Raw genomic sequence first — 16,794 nt, forward strand, 5'->3', positions numbered from 1 at the left:
TTAAACTGGGCACGAAGTTATGTGTTTTGTGCCAGTGGGCACTTTCCAAGTCGAGGGATCATATTTTTCTTGAGAGCCTAAAAGTGTGCTGAACAAGCCCACTCTTTACAGATGGGGAGACTGAGGCTGGGGACAGGGAGTGGCCTGCTCAGAATAAGTGAAAAGACTCAGAAATCAAATCCAGTCCAGAGGGTTGATATTTACCCACATTTCCAGCCTGGGGAGATTGATGCACCCAAGAGAAGAATACAGAAATAAAACTTTGTTCTTTTATGCTAAAAAAGAAAATTCCCCAGAGTGCTTACAATCTCTCTTCCCACTTCCTTTTTCTGCCCTAAATAAACAATAGCAAATGAACACCCAACCAGGGATGTGTCTGATCAAACAATCATGGATCGGTAGCCATTTTTGGAGAAGGAATTTGTGGCTGCTCCAGCTACTGGGCATTTTGTCTTTTCTAGTTCATGTAGTCTCCCAACACCCCATGAGGCAAGGCTTTGTTAGTCCCATTTTACTGAAAATGAACTAAGACTCAGAGAGATAAAGCTGTTGCCCAGGGAGCCTTCTTTACGCCCTCCAGACCCACTGTGCTAATTCCCTCTTCTGATGACCTAACGATTCTGAGCTTGGCAAAGGTCTTATCTCCCAGCTTTCCCAGACCCAGTGTTCCAGGAATGTGACCCTTTGCTGCAGCAGCTGCTGGAGGAGGGCAGAGGGGGATGGGCTGGAGGTTGAGCAAACAGAGAGGCAGAAAAGGCATTTCCTCTTCACCAGTCCCCTCCCTCCCTGTCTCTGCCTCTCCCTCCCTTCCTCAGGCATCAGAGCGGAGTCCTCAAGGAGAGCAGAGTCCTCAGGGAGATCAGAGCCCAGCTCGCCAGCCACTGAGCTAGAAGCCCCGTCATGGCAACCCTGAGACCCCTTCTCATGCTGGCCCTGCTGGCATGGGTTGCTCTGGCTGACCAAGGTACAGGAGGGTGTTGGTGGTTGTCTGGATCTATGTAGGGTGGGTGAGGGTGGCCTGGGCTTGGCGGCACCAACTGATACCCCTTCCTTATAGACTCCTGCAAGCACCGCTGCACTGAGGGCTTCAACCCCGACAAGAAGTGTCAGTGTGATGAGCTCTGCTCTTACTACCAGAGCTGCTGCACGGACTATATGACTGAGTGCAAGAAAGGTGTGTTCAGAGCCCAGGTGGGTAGGCTGGGGTCCTCCCTGCAGCTGGAGACTCACTACCCTCCACTCTCTCTGCAGTGACTCGTGGGGATGTGTTTGTCATGCCGGAGGATGAGTACGGGGTCAGTGACTATGACGAGGAGAACAAAAACACCACCACCATGCACCCACAGCCCGGGGAGCCCTCCATGACCCGTGACCTCCAGGCCCAGGCTGAAGGGAATACTGAGCAGCTACATGTTATGACCTCAAGCTCTGATACCCTTGATCAAGGGGCCTCTGAGACCCTAGCAGAGGAGGAGCTGTGCAGCGGGAAGCCCTTTGATGCCTTCACTGACCTCAAAAACGGTTCCATCTTTGCCTTCCGAGGTGATTCCAGGGGCAGGTCTTGGGCATGGGGGTCTGCCCCACAAGCATCCCCACTCTCACACCACCTCCTCCACTCTAGGGCAGTACTGCTATGAACTGGATGAAAAGGCAGTGAGGCCTGGATACCCCAAACTCATCCGAGATGTCTGGGGCATCGAGGGCCCCATCGATGCCGCCTTCACCCGCATCAACTGTCAGGGGAAGACCTACCTCTTCAAGGTGCCAGGGGCTGTGGGTCAGGGTAGAAAGCATGTAGGGAGGGTTTGAGAGCTATTGTTCCCAGGGACAGGGTGGATAGGAAGGCCAGACCTGGGCCCTGCAGGACCTTGTGGAGGCTCTGTGAGCACAGGGCAGTCCCAAGACTCCAGGTCCTGGGCAGTGAACCTGGAGCTGGGAATGGCTGCTTTGGGGCAAGAGACTCTGCCTTCCCTCCATACCTCCTTTCACCTTCTCTACCTCTTAGGGTAGTCAGTACTGGCGCTTTGAGGATGGTGTCCTGGACCCTGGTTACCCCCAAAATATCTCTGACGGCTTTGATGGCATTCCGGACAACGTGGATGCAGCCTTGGCCCTCCCTGCCCATAGCTACAGTGGCCGGGAGCAGGTCTACTTCTTCAAAGGTACTCAGGGGGCGGGTGGGAGTCTGGGCAGGTTTGGGAGCAGTCTCAGATTCCTTTCACACTTCACTGGGGACAGGCCTCAGTGTGTGCCCAACCCCTACCCCACCTCATATTGGGAGCTCCTAACTTCAACAGCCTCTGGGATCTCCAGTCATGTTCTGGCCCAGCCCTCCTAATGCCCACCACCCCGCTCCTCAGGGAAACAGTACTGGGAGTACCAGTTCCAGCACCAGCCCAGTCGGGAGGAATGTGAAGGCAGCTCCCTGTCAGCAGTGTTTGAGCAGTTTGCCATGATGCAGCGGGACAGCTGGGAGGACATCTTTGAGCTTCTCTTCTGGGGCAGAAGCTCTGGTATGGAGAGAGGGCAAGTCTTGCTTCTCCTTCAAAAGGGCTGGAACCCCTGGGTAGCGGTAGAGCCAGGCTGACTGGAGGGGGCTGTTTGTGGAGCTATCGATCAAAGGCTATTTGCTCAGGCTAGACTTTGCTTCTGTTGACCTTTTGGGGGACGCTCAGCTCCACCTGGACCCCACACCTTGGACTTTGCCTAGCACAGCTGGGGGCACAGCCAGCAGAGGGAGGGGCTATGGCTGAGGAGTTTAGGGGGCCTAGGGTCGAGACACCATGGAGGGAGTGCAGGGGGAAGGGCATTGGACGGAGAATCAAAGGCTCTGCCATTAGCTGCTGGGCTCTGCCATTAGCTGCTGTGTGTCTTTGGGCAAGGTGCAGCAGATGAACTCTAATGGCCCTGCTGGAGGGGGCAAGACTCAGACCTCCAAGACCTCTCATTCACCCCTTCCCTGCCACAGCTGGTACCAGACAACCCCGGTTCATTAGCCAGGAGTGGCACGGTGTGCCAGGACAAGTGGATGCAGCCATGGCTGGCCACATCTACGTCTCAGGCATAGCACCCCGCCGCTCCTTGGCCAAGAAGCAAAAGTTTAACCATCGCAGCCGCAAAGGCTACTCTTCACGCCGAGGTCGCAGCCGTGGCCACAAGCAGAACTCCCGCCGGCCATCCCGAGCTACCTGGCTGTCCTTATTCTCCAGTGATGAAAGTGACTTGGGAATCAACTCTTATGATGGGATGGACTGGCTTGTGCCTGCCACCTGTGAACCCATCCAGAGTGTCTTCTTCTTCTCTGGAGGTAGGAGCCCCTGCCACCCCTGAAGCTGGTCTAGCTTGGGTCTTACTTGCTGTCCCAGGTCCACAAGGGCTGAATACAGGCTGCAGGTAGTGATCACAGAAAGCCAGGCCAGAAGTCCTTAGCTGCATGGTGGATATTTACTTTTCCTTCTGGAAGAGACCCTAGACTTTCTTTTCAAAGAAAGAGTGGGCAGGACCTGGCTGGGCCTCACACACCCTCTTCTTTCTTCTCTTCCAGACAAGTACTACCGAGTCAACCTTCGCACACGGCGAGTGGACACTGTGGACCCTCCCTACCCACGCTCCATCGCTCAGTACTGGCTGGGCTGCCCAGCTCCTGGCCGTCTGTAGGAGTCAGAGCCCACATGGCTGGACCCTCTGTAGCTCCCTCCTCTAATCTCCTTCCCCCAGCCCAATAAAGGTCCCTTAGCCATGAGTTTAAGACTACTGTCCTGACTGGGGTGGACACTTCCCTGCCTGGGTAAAGGAGAGGAGGCTAGGCTGTCAGAATGGGTTGGCGAGGGGGACAGAGAAGGGCCTCGCTGTGTCTAATCCATGTTTGGCTCGGTACCTGTGAACTGAAGTTTGGGGCTAGAGAGGGCCTCCTGAGAGCTACCCTTCCTCTTGGGTTAAGCAGCCCCCAGTAACCCACCAGCAGCTAAGCAGGCACTTTTTTTTTTTTTTTAAAGAACAAAGTTTATTTTCTCTTACGTAATGGTCCAGAAGTCTGTGATTTTTTTTTTTTGAAAGAAAAAAAAAAAAAGAGAGAAAGAAAGAAAAAGAATGAAGGAGAGGAAGAAAGAGGAAGAGGAAGAGGGAGAGAGAACGGAAGTGTTGCTTTATTGCCCAGGCTAGAATGCAGTCTAAAAATGGGTATTGAAAACCTCTTTTATACAAATAATTGTGCTTAATAATGGAGACAAGAAAAAATGAGTGAAGAAAATAACAAACAAACAGCCAACCAATATTTCATTTAAACCCGTAAGTAGGTGTGATGTGGTACTGATAAGAGTGTATATTTTGTGTATTTAAAGTGGAGAGTTCTATAAATGTTTATTAAGTTTACTTGTTCCAGATCTGAGTTCAAGTCCTGGATACCCTTGTTAATTTTCTGTCTCATTGATCTGTCTAATATTGATGTTGAAGTCTCCCACTATTATTGTGTGGGAGTCTAGGTCTCTTTATAAGTCTTATGTATCTGAGTGTTCCTGTATTGGGTGCGTATATATTTAGGATCATTAGCTCTTCTTGTTGCATTGATCCTTTTACCGTTATGTAATGTTCTTCTTTGCCTCTTTTGATCTTTGTTGCTTTAAAGTCTATTTTACCAGAGGTGAGAATTGCAACTCCTGCTTTTTATTTGTTTATTTTTGCTCTCCATTTGGTTGGTAAATCTTTCTCCATCCGTTTGTTTTGAGTCTTTGTATATCCTTGCATGTGAGATGGGTCTGGATGCAGCATACTGATGGGTTTTGGGTGTGTCTTTTGATTGGGGGATTTAGATGATTTAAATTTAGGTTTAATAATAATGTATGTGAGTTTAACACTGCCATTTGATGTTAGCTGGCTGTTTTGTCCATTAGTTGATGTAAAGGAACAACCAGTATCAGCCTTTCCAAAAATATGCCAAAAAGTAAAGAGCATCAACATAATGAAGAATTTACATCAACTAAGCAGGCACTTGAGCCCCTCTGATGATGACAGAGGTACCAGGCTACCCTCCCTGGGTGAGGTTTTCTTTGCCCTTTGGAGTTGACTAGGGCCTTGGAGGAGAGAGAACGGGCAATAGGTTGTGGGGATCTAGCTCAGCTTTTTTGTCCATGCTGATCTGAAATCACAGTAGCTCAGGCTCCTGAGCACTTGGGGAACCAGTCACTGTGCTTCCCCAAACCCACCCCTAGGGTGAGCCTTTCTTGAAGTTTCTGTCTAGGGTCTGGGATGGGGAGCAGCAAGACCAGGAGAGACAGCAAAGGGCAGAAACTGAAGGGAAATCCAAAAGCACACACTTCTCATAGAAAAGTGGCCCAGGTGCCCAGGAGTTTGAGGCTGCAGTGAGCTATGACTGTGCCATTGCACTCCAACCTGGGCAGTAGAGTGAGACTCTGTCTCTAAAAGCAGAACAAAACACACACCAAAAAATGCGGAAATTTTTGGTTGGACATGGTAGCTCATGCCTGAAATTCTAGCATCTTGGGAAGCCAAGGTGGAAGGATTGCTGGAGCCCAGGAGTTTGAGACCATCCTGGGCAATATAGCAAGACACCATCTCTACAAAAAATAAGTTAGCTGGGCATCGTGGTGCGTGCCTGCAGTCCCAGCTACTTAGGAGGTTGAGGTGGGAGGATCGCTTGAGCTTGGGAGGTTGAGGCTGCAGTGAGCAGATATCACACCACTGCACTCCAGCCTGGGTGACAGAGAAAAATAAAATTAAAAAAATTTCAAAATTAGAGGGCCGGGCGCCGTGGCTCAAGCCTGTAATCCCAGCACTTTGGGAGGCCGAGGCGGGTGGATCACGAGGTCAAGAGATCAAGACCATCCTGGTCAACATGGTGAAACCCCGTCTCTACTAAACATACAAAAAATTAGCTGGGCATGGTGGTGCGTGCCTGTAATCCCAGCTACTCAGGAGGCTGAGGCAGGAGAATTGCCTGAACCCAGGAGGCGGAGGTTGCGGTGAGCCGAGATCGCGCCATTGCACTCCAGCCTGGGTAACATGAGTGAAACTCCGTCTCAAAAAAAAAAAAAAAAAAAAAAAAAAAAAAAAAATTTCAAAATTAGAAAAGAAAAAGTGGCTCAGAAGATGTCCAAGGAAGAGAATACTGTACAAATAAACATCTTTATCATCTTTCTTAGAACCCCTCAACTGCATCTGTGGAATCTCTTCTGGTTCCAGGTTCAGAACCCCAGGAAGTCCATCTGGCTCTTGAGGGGCCAGAGGGAGAAAGGGTTAGATGCGGGCAAAGCTGTAAAGCAGACCTGAGGGCAATCTGGTGGTGACATCTGTTGGCCAGTCCTGCTGAAAGCAGGTGGCTCCCACTCATCCCATTGTCACTCCACCATCCTTTTTATCCTGGCCCACTTCACCAGCTCAGTCTGCAATTGTGGGAGAGGACTCCACTCCCTCTCCCCTGAAGGTAGTCAGGTCCAGAGCACTGAGGGCTCCAGAAGGGGCAGCCAGTGCCCTGGGAGAACTGGAGAGATGGTTTTCTTTGGCTTCCCGGAAGGAGGATCTTCATGAAGTATACTATTTCAGGTACAGACTGCCAGAGTTTGAGGTTTGAGGAGGGAGGCTGGGTCCAGTTTCCTTTGTGAGGCCCTGGAGGGGCAGGGGCCAGGGGCTACACAATTTGCCCCACCTGTACCCTCATAAGCCCAACTCGGCCTCCGGCCTCCCTTCTTTCCCCTGAAACTTCTCTGCCTTACTTGAACTTCTCCCCTCCTGGAGGCAGGGCCAGCCACCCTGAGCAGGATACAACCCAAATGGAGGGGTCTGGTGTGGGCACTGCCCTGGCATGGCCCTCTGGCTCCTTACCCTCTGCCAGCTCCATGGCCAGCCCTATGGATGCATCCCCAGCAGGTGATCTGATGGGGGAAGTGTGAGCAGTGTGAGGACGTGGGGCATGGTGGGATGAGGGAAGGCTGAAGAGGGGTGGGAGTAGGGACTTCGGGGTTAGTTGAGGGTTTTGAGGCTGGGTGGAGGCTCTTGCAGGGAATCCGGCTTGATCCTGGTTTGATCCTCTATCGTGGCCTGCAGGTGGTGCCAGCAGGTTGGGTCCCCACCGGAGAAAGCGGACCGCCTTCAGCAAAGGGCAACTGCTGGAGGTGGAGAGGGTGTTTGCAGCATGGCCCTACCCTGACATCAGCACCTGTGAGCACCTGGCCTGGGTCACTCATCTTCCTGAGGCCAAGATACAGATGAGCTGTGACCACTTCTCATACAGCCAACTTCCGGGCTTGGCCCACAGCCCCTTTGCTGGGTAGCCTGCCTTCAGGTTGTTTCCCCTCTCCCTGGGTGGATGGGATGCTGGGGCCAGACTAGACCCCTTCTTCTTTCCTAGCAGGTGTGGTTCCAGAACTGCTGGGCCAAAAGAATCAAGAACAGGAAGTCAGGAAGTCTAAGCCCCAGGCCTGAGTCCCCCCAGAGCTCCTGTTCTCTTCCAGACACCTTCCAGCTGCCCTGGGATCCCCAAATGCCAGGCCTTCACCCTCCAGTGGCACACTTCAGCACACCTCAATGTGTCAACACACCTCCTGTCCAGCTCCTAGCTTGGGTCCATGGCAGGCCTGGGAAGGGGCTAAAGCTGTAGCCCCATGGGAACTGGCTGGGGCTTCAGGGGTCCACCCTTCTTTAGAGCAAGCTACTCCCCAGATGTCACTACGCAGCCTGTCTGACCTCATCTATGCCTCGGCCATTGTCACCAATGTGGACCACTCCTGGTCTTGGTCTAGAGCTTCCAAGACCCCTCCTCAGACTCCTGTAGCCCACTCTGCCCCTCCCGGGATTGAACACATTGGAAGTGGATCCCCTGCCTCCACCTTTTACGCAAAGGAGTTCCCTATGGGAAGGGAGTTTAACTCAGGCATCCTCCCTTACACAGGCCTCCAGGCCAGCCTAGATGCAGGTCCTATGCAGACTGGGGTCTGACTCCCATCACCCCACACCCTGGCCCCTCTGGGGCATATGCCCATCGTTGTGGCAGGATGAGGTGAGGGCCGTTTTCCTCCACTTGTCAGGCCTGGTCCCCAGTTCTTCTCACTGTCTGAAGGGGCAGCCTCCTGTCTCCTGAGGTCTCTCCAGGCCATTACCTTGCTAACTGCTAAGTGAGCTAGGAGAGGAGAGTGCTGCTCCTAATCTAGACTGCTGGAAAGCCACCTTCTTATGGGTCAGGGCCCCCTCTCCTGACCGCCGACCACCTGGACAAATTAACCAGAACTATGAATCTGAAGAGGGAGTGACATTAAAGTAATAAAGCAAAGATAGGAGGCTGGGGCTTATGTTGATTGAATTTTCACAAAGATCAGATTGGTTGCCCTCTGCCGTGGGGCTGGGAGACAACCTGACAGATCTGGGATGCTGGCGGGTGTAGCAGCATTGGGTTTTGGTATCACCATCATCTGTAACACCAACTAATCTCCAAATAAAACCCAAACTCTGTAACTTAATCTGGATTGTTGTGCTCTGCAAATGAATGGGGACAAGGGCCATTTGCCATGGAAATTTATCTGAGGGCCATGGAAATTTATCTCCATCACCTAATCCCTAAATAGGGCCAGGTTCCACACAGATGCTTGGTGGGAGGTATTACCTAAGCTTCTGCTGGGATTAGAGGGATAGTTAATTGAAGGTCTTAGGGCTCTGACTGACAGACCCTGGGGAGATGGGAGCCTCTGCTGGCACCCCCTGCTCCTGGTCCCACTGAGTCTAGAACACTCCAGTTATGTCCACCTCTGGAGCTGCTCTGCTTCGGAGAGAAAACCATAGTGTTTGCGGTCTGCACTGGATTCAAATCCTGACTCTGCTATGTAACCGTGGCAACTCTGGAACTCTATGTGACTAAAAAAAAGGGATATTTGTTTGCTCTCTGTTTGAGGTATAAGAAATAATGTAGGTAAAGGCCTTTACATGGTGTGTGACATATTGCAAAAAACTCGGGAAATGCTAGTTCCCTCTCCAGACAGGCCCTAAGAAACTGAGGAGGCCCCAAACTTCTTGTTCTTCCTGCCTCCTGCCAAGCAGTCCCTGGACTCAGAGTGCACTAGAGAAAGCAAGGCATAGTGAGGCAGGAGTGGCTAGGAGACGAGAGACCCCCCTTCTACATGCTGAGAACTGGAGGACAGGGCATTTGATTCCCCGTCCCTCTTTTCTTTTGAGACAAGGTCTCACCCTGTCGTCCAGGGAGACTCAGCTTACTGCAACCTCTGCCTCCCGGGCTCAAGTGATCCTCCCACCTTAGCTGCCTGAGCAGCTGGGACTATAGGCATGCACCACCATGCCAGCTAATTTTTGCATTTTTTTTGTAGAGATGGGCTTTCGCCACATTGCCCAGGCTGGTCTCAAACTCCTAAGCTCAAGCCATCCTTCTGCCTTGGTCTCCCGAAGTGCTGGGATTACATGCATGCACCACCAGGCCTGACTAATTTTTTTGTATTTTTAGTAGAGATGGGGTTTCATTATGTTGGCCATGCTGGTCTTCAACTCCTGACCTCAAGTGATCTGCCCACGTCAGCCTCCCAAAATGCTAGGATTACAGGCATCAGCTACCTCACCTGGCCCAGTATAGCTTTTGTTTTGTTTTGAGATGGAGTCTCTCTGTCACCCAGGCTGGAGTGCAATGGGGCAATGTCGGCTCACTGCAACCTCCGCCTCCTGGGTTCAAGCCATTCTCCTGCCTCAGCCTCCTGAGTAGCTGGAATTAGAGGTGTGTACCACCATGCATGGCTAATTTTTGTATTTTAGTAGAGACAGGGTTTCACCATGTTGGTCAGGCTGGTCTCAAACTCCTGATCTTATGATCCACCCACTTCGGCCTTTCAAAGTGCTGGGATTATAGGCGTGAGCCACAGTGCCCGGCCTCAGTGTAGCTTTTTAACACAAATTTTATACAGCTCAGGTTACTGGAAACACTGTAAAATGCCACCTACTTTTTCTTCACACAGTTGACACTTTTCCCAACTAATAGAAACTCACAAACATTGTAGAGGAAATGTCTACTGAGTTAATGAGTACATAATTTATTAAAACAGAAAAGTGCTTTGGAAAAGTAAAAAAGATGACAGGAGTACATACAATGAACAAAAGAAAGAGTCTACCATGAGGATCAGACCCTGAACAATTAGAACTGTGGAAATGGTTCTGCTTTGTTGTCACAGGAGTTAAAATAAGAATACCTTGGATACAATAAATATTTATTGGATAAATAACTAAGGTTGACATCCTTTTCAGTGCACTATATAGATTCTATCATCACACCACTAAGTTCTCAGAAGTTAAACATTATAAGACTTCAGGAAAACATAGGCATCTTTGGCTCCATGTAACAGAGGAAGGACCACAGCTGGTCAGTTGATCTCTATGAGTCTGTCTTATCTTCTGGAAAAGGGGCCTAATACCACTTCCTTTTCCAAAAAGGTAGCTGCCTTGCTTCCAGTTCCACCATCCTACAGCAACCCATCCTTCTTTAATTTGATGTCTATCCTCTGATCAGTTCCTCTTCCAGCACAAACTGGAGAAAGGGGATCTTTCCTGCTTTCTTGGAGGCTTCTGAACTCAATTACAGGTCTGCGTTAAAAACGTCTGGAGAAAGCTGGTGATCAGTTTGTACATATGGACAAGTTCAAGGCAGTACGGTCTACTTCTGGCAAGGCCTGGATTCCATTGCTCCTGATGGAAAAACCCTAATCCCAGCAGTGTCTAGAATGGGACTGGAGAAGGCAGGTGGGTACCAGATTCAGGAAAAGGTACTGATAGACCAAGATCAGTTTTTTCCGTTTTAAAGATATATTATCTCAATCTCCTCCACTGCTCCCTTTGGAAATTCACAGAAGACTGGGCTCCACACAGAAACAGCAGGTGGCCTGGGCTGGTCCTCTAAATAACTGGAGCTGAGTACAAAAAGTCTGAGGGGTTGAGTTGGCAACTGGGAATTGGGAACCTGGAGCCCCCAGAGTCTTCTCCAGGCTTGATGATGAAGCACCAGTTACAGTTCTCCCAGCTCGCCTTCCATTGCCCGCACCATGACATACAGCTCCGCCAGACCCACCACTGAGGCGACGATCAATGCAGCCAGCACCCGCTGGAGGTGGGCAGAACCAAGCTTAAGGGATGCAGGCCAATACCCAGCTCTGTACCCCCAGCACCTTTAATGAGGATGCAGAGCCCCCAATCCCCCTCTAAGTTGGAGGAAGGGAAGACAATGTGGCTTCTTCTGGAGTTATTACCTACTCCCCACACCCCCACGACTGCTGGAAGGCTCCAATGCTCCCCTTGTTAATAGCATAAATATCTGTTCAATACCTAACCTGTACAAGGCACTTCACATATGTTCTCCCTTACCCACTAACACCACTACCTAGGGCACCCTGCACTGCCCAAGTGCCTACTCACCGAGGCCATTTCTGTGAAGATATATTGGCTTCCAAGGTAAGTGCAGACAAAGGCAGCTACCACCGTGACAATGAAATTGAAGATGGTGATGACCAGAGCCTTCAATGATCTCACTTTGAGGAGGAGCCAGAGAGGAAACCTTTAGTTCAACATTCTCTAGGAGGTGCTCTTATCTCATGGCTGCCACCCCCCACCAACTGGGTTCCAGTCAAACAGCAAGCCTGAGTGTCATAACCCATCTCAGGAAAAGGCTTTAGAAGCCTGATCTCTCAGTACCTCACCTTGCTTTCCCAGGTCGCTGAGAGTCCCACCATGCCTTGAATCCTGGGAAAAAGAAAAAGCAGATTATTTCAGAATAGAAGCAGCTCAGAGAGCATCCATTTGTCAGTCTGGGCTCAGCCCTCTCTATTGCCCAATACATTAACTCTGCCTTCTCCATGGATTCTTTTGTCTTGAACCATTTTGACTCTTTTCTGGACCACAGAGCAAGCATTTCAGAGAGGACATAGGCTGCCACTACCCATCTACTCCTCTCCTGTTACAGGGTAGGAGCATGCCAGAGAATAGTAGGGGGTCCTGTCAGAAGAAAGGCTCCAAAGGCTGGGTGCAGTGGCTCACCTTGTAATCCCAGCACTTTGGGGGGGCCAAGGCGGGTGGATCACCTGAGGTTGGGAGTTCAAAACCAGCCTGGCCAACATGGTGAAACCCTATCTCTACTAAAAATTAGTGTGGTGTAGTGGCACATGCCTGTAATCCCAGCTACTCGGGAGGCTGCGCCACGAGAATTGCTTAAACCCGGGAGGTGGAGTTTGTAGTGAGCAAATATCCCGCCACTGCCCTCCAGCCTGGCTGACAGAGTGAGACTCCATCTGGAAAAGAGAAGAAGAAAGAAGAAGAAAGAAGAAAGAAGAAGAAGAAAGGCTCCAAGACTCATTCCCGCTTTTTTTTTTTTGAGACGGAGTCTCACTCTTCTTGCCCAGGCTGGAGTGCATGGGTGCAGTGTCGGTTCACTGCAACCCCCGCCTCCCCAGTTCATGCAATTCTCCTACCTCAGCCTCCCTAGTAGCTGAGATTACAGGTGCCTGCCATCATGCCAGGCTAATTTTTGTATTTTTAGTAGAGACGAGGTTTCATCATATTGGTCAGGCTGGTCACGAACACCTGACTTTAGATGATCCACCCACCTCAGGCTCCCAAAGTGCTGGGATTATAGGTGTTAGCCACTGCGCCCAGCTGACTCATTCCCACTTCTTTTTTTTTTTTAAGAGATGGGGTTTCACTATGTTGGTCAGGATGGTCTCGATCTCCTGACCTTGTGATCTGCCCACCTTGGCCTCCCAAAATGCTGGGATTACAGGCGTGAGTCACCACGCCCGGCCCCACTTTTATGATATTTAAGAATTGGTCACCATCTCAGTGCTGGCAGCCACTGGAGCTATCACCGCCCATGTGCTTCTTCCCCAGAGTGGCCTCTAGCTCGGCCCACAATTTTCGGGGTAGCTGCTCACACTCCAGCTCCCCGCCGGGGCTCAGTGAGTGAGATGGGAACTGTAGTTTGTATGCAGAGCTTCTATGGTCCCTGAACAGTATATAAACCAAGTTTCCATGTTTTTTTAATCCTCTGTACCTTCTTCCAGTGTAGGGTCCTACTCTGAGGGGCTACTTAGTCCATGTGCTGAAGAACAGGCCCTTACCTGACAAGTGACGTTGCGGGTGATCCGCTTATATTCCTCATTGGCCAGCTGTATCTTAATCTTTTCCAGCCGGGCAACTAGTTCTGGGTTCTGAAGCAGAAAAATCAAATGAGAAGAATGATATTCCCAGCTTGTTAGAAAGCACATCACAATCATTGGTTCCGGGGGGAAAAGCACTGCTAAAGGTATCAGGAGACCCACATACTAGTTACAACTCCACTGCTTTGAAACTGTTTGCTTTTTTTTTGGATCTCAATTTTCCAAGCAGTCAATGGGGAGGACAATATCTGGTTCCCCCAGGTCCCAGAGATTTAAAAAACAAATTTTCTTTTTTTTTTTTTTGAGACGGAGTTTCGCTCTTGTTACCCAGGCTGGAGTGCAATGGCGCAATCTCGGCTCACTGCAACCTCCGCCTCCCAGGTTCAGACAATTCTCCTGCCCCAGCCTCCTGAGTAGCTGGGATTACAGGCACGCGCCACCATGCCCAGCTAATTTTTTGTAGTTTTAGTAGAGACGGGGTTTCACCATGTTGACCAGGATGGTCTCGATCTCTTGACCTCGTGATCCACCCGCCTCGGCCTCCCACGGTGCTGGGATTACAGGCTTGAGCCACCGCGCCCGGCAATTTTCAAATCTAAAAGTTGATTTTTAAGTTCAATGTATCATGAATAAGCCCAAGTCAGTCAATATTTATTCTCACAAATGTATCCCTTACATACCCGTGGAGGCTTCACAACTTCTGGGAGATAGATTTCACTGCCTTCTAGAAGCTCATGGAGGTATAGTTTGGAACCTGAGAAGAAAAGGTTTCACAAACGCAGTGATCCACAGAGCTGAGGATGAAGGGTTAAGATCAAGAGGGGTCTAGCCCTTCTTTCTACCAAAATAAAACATGGCCATCTCTACATTAATTCATTTCCAGGATCATTTTCAACTGAAACAAATTTAGGATAATTCTATATAGGTATCTCTCAGTGTTGCGCTGCTGACTTTAGCTATCAGCCCTCAATTATCTTGTCAGTGTTAAAACTAGCAAGTAAGCCATTTACTTGTGCCTTCGGGTTAGATCACTTCTGTGGTGACACAGATCTTCCCTAAATAGGTTTAGGTCACAGTGATGCTAAATGCTCAGAGGACACAGATACTAAGCAATCTCTTTCTAAGGTCCTCTCTAGTTGTAACAATTAAGCCATCTAGCCTTTGCACTTCTGGCTAGTCTATGTTAATTCTGGCAAAAGACCTTATGTGCCAGTTCGTCCTATTCCTTCCTTTTACAGATAAGGGAACTGAGACCTAGCAAGGAGAAATGTCTCCTTCAAGGGATTAGTGACAGAGCTAGGACTAGAACTCACATGATACTCCCAGGCCAGATCTTTCAACACAGCTTTTCCCATCCTATCTCAAAAATAAAACAAAACAAAACTATCAGATTTTGCCACTCTTGCTTTCGAGGTGGAAAGAAATCCGGATTCTTACAAGTTCACTATGCTGAGCTGATTCTTAATGTGGAGAAAAAGGAAGAGATCTGTGATATTAGTATTTAGTAAAAACCTAGACTGTTCTAAGAGTCAATCGGGCCTGGGTGTGCCTGGAAGTGAAGGGGGCTGTCAAAAGAGCAGAAACTGCATAAGCAAATTTGTCATCCACGAGGAATTCCCACAGGAGTGAAGAAAGTGGGTGGCCCTGAGATTTATGAGGTGACTCTTCGCTTCTCTAGATGAGCGCTCTGTGGAGGAAGGGGAGTGACGGAAAAAGACCTCAGAAAGGAATCGATCTGGAAACAAGGAGGCGACCCCGGACTGGAGATTGGGGCTCACCCCTTTCTCTCAGGTGCTGGTGCAGATCCCGGATCAGACGGAAAGAAACCAAGCGTTGGGGGCCACTGGAGCTATCACCGCCCGTGTGCTTCTTCCCCAGAGCGGCCTCCAGTTCCGCCTGCAGTTTTCGGGGTAGCGACTCACGCTCCAGCTCCCCGCCGGGGCTCAAAGCACATACCAACCGCTCGCCCGCTAGCAAAGAAGACGCCATATCTAGCCGACTCTCGGGTCAGGTGACCCCAACCGGGACTTCCACCTGCCGCGCGCCGGAAGTAGCTCTGAGTTCCGGGGTGGGACCAGGCAAGGCTGAGGACCAAGGGGGCGGGGACGCGGCGCGGGGCAGTGTGGGGCGGGGGCGGAACGCCGCCCCGCCGCGGGTTAGGGGTCTGTGTCAGCATCCCGGCGGGCGCTCGGGCGGGACATGGCAGCCTGTGCAGCCCGGCGGGTCCTAGCCGTGGGCAGCCGCTGGTGGTCCCGGTCGCTGACTGGGCCCCGGTGGCCGAGGCCGCTCTGTGCGGCGGCTGGAACTGGGGCCTTCTCGCCAGCGGCGACCACGACGACGCGGAGGCACCTCTCGTCCCGGTGAGGGACAGGGCCAGGGGCCTCGGGGACGGGGCTTGTAGCCCAGGAAGCGTGTTTCCGGCCAGTACGGAGGCCAGGTGTCTGGACTGGCTGAGGGGGACTGGAGTTTGACCCCGGAGAGGGTCCCGAGTAGGGAGTCGACCTGCGCTGTCTGGGACATGTGCCAGGAGCAGGGAAGCCAACGCGGCCCAGAGCCCTGGCTGTGCAGGGTTGGCTCTTAGGGGGAACATGTTACCCTCCCCGAGTGAATCCTGCCCTACTGGGGTCCCTCCCAGCACCGCTATCGGAGGGCAGCTTTTTAATTCAGCCCTAGGGCTTTGGCTTGAACCCTCAGCCTTCGGATTCGGTCACGGTCTCCCTCAGAAAGATGCTAGAGGTGGGAAATGAGACTCTTGGGTGTGGACCCTCGTAGGCTGCAGCTTTCCAAGTGACTCTGGGGAGATCGATTTTCTATAGGTGACTTGGGGAAAGGGGTGTGAGGCCATGGGGATGGTGTGGAAAGTGTCTTCGCGGATGGGACAGGCGGATCAAAGGGGCTAAGGGATCAGTGGGACGAAGCATAAAGTTCACATCTTAAAAAACAGTAGAAACAACCTTTATTTGAAGTGCTCCTAGAAAGAGCAACCCTGTTCAGAGTGGTGACTGACAGTGCTGAGTTTTTCGTGGCTAATATTAGATACTGACATTGGCCAGAGATCATAGCTATTTGCAATTTAAGACCCCCGTGAGAATATGAACAAAAACGATATTGAGAGACCGCTAGGTGCAGTAGGAAATCTAGAGATGATTAAGCTTTTCAAGGGCAATGTAAGGGCTCCAGGTTAGAGGGGGAGATGGACATAGAATTACAATACAGGACAAATATTTTTTGAGCCCCTCTTCTACACTAGGCCCTAAGGGGGCAGTACCGGCTAATCAGACTCAGGTATTGCTCCCAGAGAATTGACAGTCTTTAGTAAAGATAAGGCATGGACACAACTGAAATGGAAAGTGGACAGGATATTGCTTGATGATTTGTGATATAGAAAATGTAAGAAAGGCCGGGCGCGGTGGCTCAAGCCTGTAATCCCAGCACTTTGGGAGGCCGAGGCGGGTGGATCACGAGGTCAAGAGATCGAGACCATCCTGGTCAACATGGTGAAACCCCGTCTCTACTAAAACTACAAAAAATTAGCTGGGCATGGTGGCGCGTGCCTGTAATCCCAGCTACTCAGGAGGCTGAGGCAGGAGAATTGCCTGAACCCAGGAGGCGGAGGTTGCGGTGAGCCGAGATCGCGCCATTGCACTCCAGC

General features: G+C 50.8%; 4 protein-coding genes across 5 annotated transcripts in view; 3 read left to right on the forward strand and 1 right to left on the reverse strand.

The window, feature by feature from the left end:
• Positions 1-265: 265 nt before the first annotated feature.
• Positions 266-3,742, forward strand: VTN (vitronectin). Its single transcript, XM_032281082.1, has 8 exons — positions 266-964; positions 1,058-1,174; positions 1,252-1,542; positions 1,622-1,761; positions 2,006-2,162; positions 2,361-2,513; positions 2,969-3,307; positions 3,545-3,742. The coding sequence occupies exons 1-8, from the start codon at positions 901-903 to the stop codon at positions 3,655-3,657; spliced, it is 1,374 nt and encodes a 457-aa protein (XP_032136973.1). The 5' UTR covers positions 266-900; the 3' UTR covers positions 3,658-3,742.
• Positions 3,743-7,031: 3,289 nt separating this feature from the next.
• SEBOX (SEBOX homeobox) lies at positions 7,032-8,899 on the forward strand (the record flags this gene model as incomplete). Its single annotated transcript, XM_032279387.1, is given in 3 exon segments — positions 7,032-7,217; positions 7,364-7,499; positions 7,502-8,899. Coding segments are annotated over 3 exon segments (771 nt in total), but the record flags the coding sequence as incomplete, so codon positions are not given.
• Positions 8,900-10,001: 1,102 nt separating this feature from the next.
• Positions 10,002-15,190, reverse strand: TMEM199 (transmembrane protein 199). Of its 2 annotated transcripts, none has more exons than XM_032281086.1 (6): positions 14,921-15,190; positions 13,823-13,896; positions 13,104-13,193; positions 11,691-11,733; positions 11,410-11,522; positions 10,002-11,119 (listed from the first exon to the last, which is right to left on the reverse strand). In XM_032281086.1, exons 1-6 carry the CDS (start codon positions 15,129-15,131, stop codon positions 11,003-11,005), a joined length of 648 nt encoding a protein of 215 aa, XP_032136977.1. In that variant the 5' UTR covers positions 15,132-15,190; the 3' UTR covers positions 10,002-11,002. The 2 variants fall into 2 exon arrangements, with proteins under 2 accessions (XP_032136977.1, XP_032136978.1); XM_032281087.1 differs by having other exon boundaries at positions 10,016-11,098.
• Positions 15,191-15,196: 6 nt separating this feature from the next.
• POLDIP2 (DNA polymerase delta interacting protein 2) overlaps positions 15,197-16,794 on the forward strand; it is a 10,001-nt gene continuing 8,403 nt past the window's right edge. The window contains exon 1 of the mRNA XM_032281083.1: positions 15,197-15,502. Coding sequence (XP_032136974.1) covers positions 15,342-15,502 — 161 coding nt within the window. The 5' untranslated portion in view covers positions 15,197-15,341. The remainder of the gene's footprint in view (positions 15,503-16,794) is intronic.

Source organism: Sapajus apella, unplaced genomic scaffold (assembly GCF_009761245.1).
Source record: "Sapajus apella isolate SASKATOON/1434 unplaced genomic scaffold, GSC_monkey_1.0 scaffold12, whole genome shotgun sequence".
Lineage (NCBI taxonomy): Eukaryota > Metazoa > Chordata > Mammalia > Primates > Cebidae > Sapajus > Sapajus apella.

Coding starts and splice junctions, on each gene's coding strand:
- VTN (XM_032281082.1), top strand. CDS start 901: ATGGCAACCCTGAGACCCCTTCTCATGCTGGCCCTGCTGGCATGGGTT. Junction 2,514..2,968: donor CTTCTGGGGCAGAAGCTCTG/GTATGGAGAGAG, acceptor TCCCTGCCACAG/CTGGTACCAGACAACCCCGG. Junction 3,308..3,544: donor TGTCTTCTTCTTCTCTGGAG/GTAGGAGCCCCT, acceptor CTTCTCTTCCAG/ACAAGTACTACCGAGTCAAC.
- TMEM199 (XM_032281086.1), bottom strand. CDS start 15,131: ATGGCGTCTTCTTTGCTAGCGGGCGAGCGGTTGGTATGTGCTTTGAGC. Junction 13,897..14,920: donor CCAGCACCTGAGAGAAAGGG/GTGAGCCCCAAT, acceptor TTTTCTTCTCAG/GTTCCAAACTATACCTCCAT. Junction 11,734..13,103: donor CCCGCAACGTCACTTGTCAG/GTAAGGGCCTGT, acceptor TCTTTTTCCCAG/GATTCAAGGCATGGTGGGAC.